The following is a 10,375-nucleotide window of genomic DNA, read 5'->3' as shown; positions in this document are numbered from 1 at the left end:
TATAAATATTACACGCTACGTAAGATAGACAATACAACCCTGGAGGTCTGTTCACTACACAACGTAAATGTGTTCTGTTGCCTGAGTCGCATGCCTGTACGCAACCCTCCCCCACCCCTTCATACTATTTACCTTCGACAAACATCGCAATACAGTTAACTTGATATTGTCTTGCAGTCCTACATGTCTCAGCTTTAGTTATGAGATAAATTCTTTGGCCGGTGGGAAAAGGCACACAAGTCAAAAAAAGTCTATTTTACTGTTGTACCTAATCACATAAGTCAAGTATTTCTTCTAAGTTTTTAAATAATAAAATTTCTTATACGTCAAATGGAAAAGGGTCTTACTTTCACCAACATACATGAATTTCATTACTATACTTACATTTAGTTAGGAGTAAATTAAAAAAAAAAGTCTCTCCTCAAAAATTAATTTTGTCGACTTATGTGCCTTTTCTCGCCGACCAAAGAATTAATTCTGAAGCTCATAAGCAGTGCCTTTGCCTACTTCATCGTTAATCTTAAGCCTTCTTGTTTGTCTTGTCTCAAAATGTGTTACGTTTAATGAAGGTTAGATTAAATTTACAATTCAAATTATTATTAGATGTTGACATAACGCTTGTAACTTGCTTGTTACGAAACACTTAACTCTTCTAACAACTTTATATGGCTCTACAACGTCAGTAGAGTGAGAGAATTCAGACTCGCCGGAACGTTTATATTTTGCTCCGTCTAGAGGTAAGTAATTTGTATGTTATTTACTTATTTGTATTAAGTGCATGCGTGAAAACATAAAATACACATATATTTGTATAGAGTATAATTCTTGTACTGTAAGTTACCGAACTCTTACAGATGGTACATGAGCTTAATAATTTATGGAGTCGCTGAAGTTTAATGAGGTTTTATTCTTTTTCACACTTTATTCTTAATATAATAAAGTGTCTTATTTGTATCGTAGGTAATAGCCTTTAATCCGATAACCTCTACCATTTTGATTTTAAGTGTTAAACATGAAGACAGCCGACGCTGCAGAAAGCATAACAGACTAAGTTTAAGCAAGTAACTGATATCAGCTGTTCAATGTTGTCGATCCTGCTGGCACTGGCTCAAGGTTAACGAATTGCTCAGGTGAGTAGCTTAATTCATTTACAGTACATAAGAACTAAGGTCTTGGGGAAATGTTTTTTCTAAATAAAGCGTTGAAAATAGAACAAAACAGTATTCGACCTTCAGTTCCCGGACTGTGCTCTATCACACGGGTGCTTATATAAGTTTAGCAGTTCATAACATTTAAAACTTTCCTGTACTGTTTATGTACGGAACCTACTGATAAATTAAAATAGTTGGACTTCATCCAACTTTCTTTTGGTTTTGGAATGTAAGAATGAGTTTGCAACAAAGTAAAGAATTATACCGGGTGTCTCAGTCTAACCTGCTCTGTATAACCACGCGGCGGCTTTGATATGCATCTAAGGAAACATCTATCGGTCCAGGCCTTAGTGTCAATGGATGTGGTAGCATCATATATTTTTATATTTAATACTTAATCAAATCCATCCTCCAGCTTGGGGGTTGGGAGAAGGGCTAACAACCCATCACCGTAAAAAACAGCTTGTTATGAATCCTTCAAATAAGTATATGATTATGTCTCGTGACGAGAATATTGTACGAAATGGAAATATAAAAATTGTAACTTTATCTTTTGAAGAGGTGGAGAAGTTCAGATATCTTGGAGCAACAGTAACAAATATAAATTATATTCGGGAGGAAATTAAACGCAGAATAAATATGGGAAATGCCTGTCATTATTCGGTTGAGAAACTTTTATCATCCAATCTGCTGTCGAAAAATCTTAAAGTTAGAATTTATAAAACAGTTATATTACCGGTTGTTCTGTATGGTTGTGAAACTTGGACTCTCACTTTAAGAGAGGAACAGAGATTAAGGATGTTTGAGAATAAGGTGCTTAGGAAAATATTTGGGGCTAAGAGGGATGACGTTACAGGAGAATGGAGAAAGTTACACAACACAGAACTGCACGCATTGTATTCTTCACCTGACATAATTAGGAATATTAAATCGAGACGTTTGAGATGGGCAGGGCATGTAGCACGTATGGGCGAATCCAGAAATGCATATAGAGTTTTAGTTGGGAGGCCGGAGGGAAAAAGACCTTTAGGAAGGCCGAGACGTAGATGAGATGATAATATTACAATGGATTTGAGGGAGGTGGAATATGATGATAGAGAATGGATTAATCTTGCTCAGGATAGGGACCAATGGCGGGCTTATGTGAGGGCGGCAATGAACCTCCGATTCCTTAAAAGCCAGTAAGTAAGTAAGTATACTTAATGAAATTCGTGAACTAAAAAAGACAGTTTCAAAATATAATTTCACAATTTCACCAGAAAAATAAAACATTTAGGCTTTCCAGGGAAACAAATTAAAAAAAACCGAAGTAACAATTAAGAATAATATTGAACAAGCCAAGGATTTTAAATATCTGGGCTGTGAGGTAAGTATTACAAAGGAATTGAACCTACGAAATAAAACACAACATATTGATTAACCTATATATGTGGGACTATAAAGAGGACCCTTTTAAACAAAACCCGAATCTACGGATAAAAATACGATCTTAAAGTGGTTTTAAATTTGATCTTTCCTTGAATCTTATTTACAGGTGCGAACGATGAGTGAAACAATTTACACACCGAAGTGGATCAACAAATCCTTCTTGGAGACTGCTCTCCGGTCAGGATATGAGAACCACAGTATCACTATAACCTCATATGAGGTCACCCGTGCCACTGTTGATGGAGAAAATTATGGTAGTAATATGTACAGAGTCACCATATTCTTCACCCGCGGAAGTCAATCACATAAGACCTCACTAGTTATCAAGTCAGAATTAGAAGAAGAAGAAATATCTAAGGTTAGTAATCCATCTTATGTATGTCCATATAAACAAAAACTATTAATTCATTGAACTGCCCATTTTTTGGTATTTGGGTCTCTAAATTATCTATAGTAATCTCAGACCTCGAGACCTTTTGTTAGGACTATTTCGTGAATAAAATAAAAATGTAAATAATATATCCCTAAAATTCGCTCACAAAATGTTAACAATTGTATATTTATAAATACTTAAACTATTCAGACATTGTGAACTTGAAATAGATGCATATTGTAGAATAACTCTTCTCGGGTTCTCAACCAGGTGAGTTGGAGATTTGCTTCCAAGCTTTCGATGAAGGGATGAAGAAGATGGCAGAGCTAGCCGTCGAAAGCTTGGAAGCAAATCTCCAACTCACCTGCCTGAGAACCCGAGAAGAGTTATTCTACATCAAACGCCGGGAAAGCCTCAAGTCATACATAGATGCATATTGATTATAAGTTTAACAATTTTAATTACATGTACTGCGCTTTTCTCTTGTTATTGTAACAGAAATACATTTTCATTATCTGGTGAAATCATAATTTAATTCAAACATTTTATAATATAATTACAAAATAATAACCTGATTAATACATTAATTAAATGAACAACTGTTATGAAGGAGTGCCATTTTCTTTAGATACAATGGACATGGAATAAGAAGATGAAGATGTAGACGTGAAAGTTAGATTTCCTACTTTATTTAGTAGGCCTACAATGTATTCATATATATTATTTTAATGTACCGAAGTACATATGATATTTCCATGCAGATATTCTGCGTCATCATACGATGAAAGAGTAATGGAACGGAGAAAAATTCTCTCCGGCGCCGGGATTTGAACCCGGGTTTTCAGCTCTACGTGCTGGTGCTTTATCCACTAAGCCACACTGGATACCACCCCGGCGTCGGACAGAATTGTCTCTGATTAAGTTCCAACTCTTGGGTTCCCTCTTGTGGCCGCCCTCTGCACTACGTCATAGATGTCTATGAACGTAGGACCGAAGTCCACACATGTGCTGAGGTGCACTCGTTATGAGTGCACCTCAGCACTAGTCACTCATAACGAGTGCACCTCAGCACATGTGTGGACTTCGGTCCTACGTTCATAGACATCTATGACATAGTGCAGAGGGCGGCCACAAGAGGGAACCCAAGAGTTGGAACTTAATCAGAGACAATTCTGTCCGACGCCGGGGTGGTATCCGGTGTGGCTTAGTGGATAAAGCATCAGCACGTAGAGCTGAAAACCCGGGTTCAAATCCCGGCGCCGGAGAGAATTTTTCTCCGTTCCATTACTCTTTCATCGTACAATGTATTCATGTTCATCGATTTACGGGGAAACAGTTGGTGACTCACGCTAAACAAAAGAATGACCATGCGATAAATTGATAGTGGTAAATTTAGTTGCAGAAATTATCGCGATGTATGACTGTGTTTGGTTGGAATTCGAAACTTTATTACACTTCATTGGTCGAAAATATAATGACGTCATATAAACGAAATAGTTTCCATAAACTTAGATTAGCCTTTGACAAGAATCGACACTTTGTCTAGTGATCTGCTTAATAAATCACTATAGTTTAAGAAAACAAATGAGAAAAATGAAACAAAATATGTACTCTCAACCCCTTATGAGTCTCATAAATGCCTGCTTTCTCCTTGGGAATCGAATCAGATAACTTGGATTTGTAACTAGAAGCATTAGCATTTGACAATAATATACATAATAGTATCTGATAATAATTTACCACATTATTTATTGTAAACTATTTAGGCCTAAATGTTACTTGCATGACTGTAATTTCTATTTTAAATTTGCAGGTTATGTCCGAGGCTAAAACTTTTCAACGAGAAAGTGAGGCATTGGAAATAATTATGCCTGCCATCCATCAACTCCTGGAGCAGACATCATCGGCAGAGTTCCAACCTTTCGCAGCTAAATGTTTCTACATTCACACAAATTTCCCATTCGCTTTAGTACTGGAGGATTTGAAAGAAAAGGGATTCAGAACTGCGGAAAGAACACGTGGATTAGATTTGCAGCATTGTCTTTTGGTTATGAGGAAGCTAGCGAGATGTCACGCGGTATCAGCAATTCTTCATCAAAAAAATCCCGAATTGTTCCAGAAGTATGAGAGTCTGTTTGATGAGAAACGTCGAAAGGCACTTACACAGTTTTTCGAAGTGGGTGCGAAAAACTTGGCGGCAGAAGTAGACAAGTGGCCTAAATATAAGAATATTTATTCAGGGAAACTTCATGCATTTTCCGATGGAATTGTGGACTTTTTAATTAAGGACGCTGCAGTAGATGGAAATGATTTCAACGTATTTCTCCACGGAGACCTTTGGGTGAACAACATAATGTTCCGGTACTCTGAAGACACAGGAGACGTGGTGGACTTAAGGTAGTCTATTGTTAATCAATCATTTATATTCAAGTGTTAAAAGTAGTGTAAGATTCAACATGGGTTAATTATTTGTAAGATAAGTAGTGAAATATCTCATTGAACAACTATTTACAGATAGGAATTGCAAGGTATCAAAGAAAATACAGAATACATCAAATGCATTGTCAGTCTGCTAATCGAACAATGTAAATTGATAAATAATTTACGATAGTTGATCATTATGTAAGGTTCCCTCGGTAATAATTAGTTCCTTTCATATTAGAAGAACTTTTTTTTTCCTGTGTGTAAGATATATACCAGAGATGGGTAAAAAAAACTGGAACAATTTTTTTGAAACTGTTCCACAGTTGAAATTGTTTCGTATCGAAACAGTTTCGTGAAATAATCTATTCCAATTATTCCAAGAGTTTTATACTACTCCAGTGATCACTTCAACGTCCTACATGGTTCCAAGGGATAAACAGTTCAATTTCTAAACAGCATTCATGTTCTTTGCTGGCTGCAAAGAGCACGTGTAAAGCTATCATCGACCTCCAATCGAAAGAAGATACAAATTCGATGTTCCACACTACCTTTGTGTAACAGTAGCCTATGTAGGACAGCGCAATTCAATTTTAAGAATCAAATTCCCCAATAAATGTGATATTAATAGTAATTATTATTGTTGTTATTATTATTATTATTATTATTATTATTATTATTATTATTATTATTATTAGCCGTCCATTGATGGAGAATATGTACATAGTGCCCAAACATAGTGCTAATTATTAATAGGCTTACACCGTGAAAATATTATCGGTTATTGTCTTATCGTTATTAAACTTTTGTAGGGCTATATGCGTTATTTTTACTAAAATCGATTCATTTTGAATTGCAGTTATTTACTGTACTCTTTAACATTAACCTACGAAAAATGACTTTCGTCGTCATAATCTTTGAACAGCTGATTTAAAGACGATTCAAGGGCTTTGAAACATGTTCCTGAAGCAGATGAGGAGTTGAAACAGTTGGAACAGTTGGCACTGATGTTGTCAACATATTGTTATGAAACTGTTATTTTGGAACAACTTCGTTCAAGAAACAGTTACAGTCGAAACTGTTTCTTAAAAAGAACAGTTTATCCCACCTCTAATGTACACAATCCAATTCTCCTTCACCTTGAGTCCATGGGGACTGAAACATTCACAACTGACAGGTACTGTGCAGCATTACAACAAAAGAGTCCTGGTTTTCTATCCATAGTCAAAACTGACATTGCACAGCGAACACAGGAACTTTCGCGGTTCTTTCACTGGAACATTGTGGATCATCCTCCTTACAGCTCGGATTTAGCTCCATCTGATTTTCATTTCTTTGGGCCACTGAAGAAATGTGTTGGAGAAAGGTGATTTTTGGATGATACAACTGTACAGGATGCTCTCCTGGATTGGTTGAAACATCAAAGTTCGAGTTTCTACAGGAACGGAATCTTCAAGTTTATGTCGCAATGAGACAAATGTGTAAATCTCCTAGGAGACTATGTACAAAACTAGTAATCAGTTTGCAGTTCAACGTTGTAACTGTAATTTATGCATAAGTAATACATAAACCCCTTAGCAAAACAGGGAAATTTACTTAGTGAGCAACCTTTGTATATGACATTGGGAGAGATGTTGATTCTTCTTGTTATTTGGGGGTTTAACATGTGAATGCGAAACCAGAGGTAAGAGTTCGCCCTTTGAGAGCTGCTTTATTGGAACAAGAGAATTATTCCAAAATCTTATTAACAGTTAAAAATCTATGTTAGCTGTATTGTAATAATAAGACAGGACATTTACAACAGATCTATAAAAACGCAGCCATGATATCAGTTACTAAACAACTCCATTTCACAGTGTAATTCACATGATGTGTACGAATTCAAATTATAGTCCTAGTTAATATTCTATAATTGTATAAATATCTTAATCCAACTTTTCTGGTTGAATACATTAGCTGGAGAGAGAATAATTGATTTAGTGTATGTAACATTATGCAAAATTCGCTGTGTTTCTTTGTAGGCCTATGTCCCAATGGATATAACAGCTTTATCCACTGTAGTACGAATGTGATAGCCACAATGCTTGTTGGCATTATATAATTTGTGTAAAGCACGCATGCTCCATCATTATGTGTTTTACGTTGTAACAAACGAAACTGAAGTTCATTACTCAAGGTTGAGTCACTTAAAAAAGTTGTCTTTGAGCTGCTTTCGTTGTCACGTTTCTTGCACGAAGGCTGAAGATTTGGAAAATGAAGTTACACGTTTTAATCTCTCTGAAATAGGTTACATAAGATCTTAAAAAGCAAAGCTACAAAGTGAACATAAATTAAGTTTCATAAAACCATTAGTTCGTCCTCGACAGCCTAGAGAATTCCATGCTAACCATTGGATCTCAAGTTCGCCTTGTAAATCCTGTCTAGAACAATAGAATTTAATGGGATATAAAATGCTAAGCATGACATCCTTCGACACGGAAAGAAAACTGTGATTCCTGGAACATTTATCGTCCGAATTGAATTTCGATATTACTAATATTTTTGCTACTACTCCTACTACTGCTAATACTGTTACTGATGCTGCGACTGCTATCGATTCTGCTACTACTGCTGCTACTACCACTACCATCACTACTACAGTTGTAACTGCTACTACTGCTACTGCTCCTACTGTTACTGCTATTACTACTACCACCACTGCTTCGCTACTATTACTGCTACTGCTGCTTGTACTACTATTGCTGCTTGTACTACTATTTCTGCTACTACTACTACTACTACTACTACTACTACTACTACTACTACTACTACTGCTGCTGCTACTGCTAATGCTACTAAAGTTACAATAATTTCCACCATTTCTCTCTCCTAATTAAATTTTGTTTTAATGTCAATAATCAAACGTTTCAAAATAACGGATTTGATATTAGAAAAAAAATATGTACCTGCAATGTGATTAAATTAGAGCTAGAGGTGCAGATATTTTCATAAATATTATCTAACACAAGAAGTATTATAAATATATTAGCAGGATTTCAGGCGAAGGAATAGCAAAACTAGTTTACACCTGGATCACTATTTATAGAGAAACCGCAACGTGGCAACGTGCCTCTCTCTCGTCCTAGTTACTCGTAAGCTTCGGTTAGACAGAGAGCATGTTATCGGTGATACGCTACACAATTTCAATTTTTGGACATACCACAATCTATTAATCATTACTAAATATAAACACCTCTTACTCCCCCAAATTAAAAAAGGAGATGCTGACACTGTCTGCATTCATCGTCCAAATATCTGCCAACACTTGTTTAAGAAGTGATACATAACTCGCAGCAGTTCTTCTTGAGAGATAGATATAGGCCATGTTTTCTAGGATGCTACCTTTTAGTTCTTCCAGGATATGTGAATTAATTATTTTTGTGCTTACACCTTTTATTTTACAGTTCTCCAGAGATAAAAAGTACAGAGGCTTAGATCGGGGATCGCGAGGTTCACACATTCTTACTGATAATTCTATCCTAAAATATTCTATGAAGTTTGTTCATTGAAATAGTCGGCTGTAAGTGTTGTCGTAGAATTCTGTTATAAAGGTAAAAGATGCTTACGCTCTATTAACTCTCCCAAAAGTGAAGGATAATAATTTCTACTTATATCTCGACATTAATATTTTGTTAAAAAAGGATCATATTAGCACTATCCTCCTATTGTCACTTCATGAGGAAGCTAGGAAGCTCTTCATAAAGAAAGTTAAGTTTTTTTTTGGATTTCCAACAACTGTTGTTTCGGATATTTACATGTCCATGGAAATGAAACAAAGCCTTGTCTGAAAACACAAGTTGATGTGACATGATATAAACGCAGAGCCTAATTTCTAAAATTGTTATTTCAGATTTGTAGACTTTCAGTTGTCCTACTTCAGCAACGCAGCACAGGACTTGCAGTATTTTCTGAACACAAGTACAGAGCTTGATCTGCTAGACAAACACGACATTCTTGTACGGGAATATCACAAAACTCTTGGGAAGACCTTTGCCTTGCTTGGATATGAACAGCTTCATCCAACCCTAGAACAACTCCACAAGCAGATGGAAAAGAAGGGAAGATACACAGTAGCTATGGCTCTCACTGTGCTGCCCATTATGCTTTCCGATCGAAATAAAGTTCCTGATATGGAGAAACTGGTGAAAGATGGAGAATCTGTTTATTTCAGTGATCAGTACAAGCAAGTTCTGAGAAAATTACTGCCTATATTTGAGAGAAAAGGTTGGCTTTAAGAATTTGACATTTTAATATATTACTCATTTATATTTAGTAATTTGTTGTTTCCTCCATTTCTTATAATTTATCTACTGTTCTTAAGAATAATCTAACTTATTATTAGATGATGTGATGAAGTACTACAAATAAAGCAAACCCTAATCTGTTATCATAGAAAATTAGGTGTATTATATATAATCAATAAGTTTGGCTGTGAAAACTATAATTCGATATGTTTTCTGAGCACATTTTATAGTATGTAAATGTTACCTGATGTACTATGGATTATAATACATGTTATTCCAATATATTTTACGTGTAAAAGACTTTCCATACAATCATTTTCTTTTAAACTTCGATTTTCAAGTTGATGTAAATCTTACCATCGTAGTTGGTCTTCTGACCCCTCCTTTCTTCTTCGTAGTATTTTCTTCCATAACCATCATAATACCGTACCATAGTAACTATCTTTCTTTTACAATACTATATTAGTTTCTTTACAATCAATTTTTATTGATGTTTTATTCCTTATTCTGAAGATTTGGGAAATTCTAGTGTAACATGTCAGAACTCAATACTTTATCATTATCATCATAAGCTTCATTGCACAGAGCTATTATTATCATATGTCCCGGAAAAGAGCGGCCGGCCGGCCAGCCAGCCTCACCCTGCGTGGTTTCCGCCGCGCGCTAACCTTTAAGATGTGGAACAAGTCAAAATTTTACAATTTTTACAAATTTTTATA

The 10,375-nt window shown here is 35.6% G+C and overlaps 1 protein-coding gene across 2 annotated transcripts; it reads left to right on the top strand.

Annotated features, from left to right (window-relative positions):
• Positions 1–407: 407 nt before the first annotated feature.
• On the top strand, positions 408–10,006 carry LOC138705968 (uncharacterized). 2 transcript variants are annotated; one of them, XM_069834794.1, is made up of 5 exons: positions 408–737; positions 1,005–1,130; positions 2,686–2,937; positions 4,766–5,349; positions 9,263–10,006. In XM_069834794.1, exons 3-5 carry the CDS (start codon positions 2,695–2,697, stop codon positions 9,645–9,647), a joined length of 1,212 nt encoding a protein of 403 aa, XP_069690895.1. In that variant the 5' UTR covers positions 408–737; positions 1,005–1,130; positions 2,686–2,694; the 3' UTR covers positions 9,648–10,006. The 2 variants fall into 2 exon arrangements, with proteins under 2 accessions (XP_069690895.1, XP_069690894.1); XM_069834793.1 differs by having other exon boundaries at positions 961–1,130.
• Positions 10,007–10,375: the final 369 nt, after the last annotated feature.

This window comes from Periplaneta americana, chromosome 9, assembly GCF_040183065.1.
Source record: "Periplaneta americana isolate PAMFEO1 chromosome 9, P.americana_PAMFEO1_priV1, whole genome shotgun sequence".
NCBI classification, from domain to species: domain Eukaryota; kingdom Metazoa; phylum Arthropoda; class Insecta; order Blattodea; family Blattidae; genus Periplaneta; species Periplaneta americana.
This window is presented reverse-complemented; position numbering and strand designations above follow the sequence as displayed.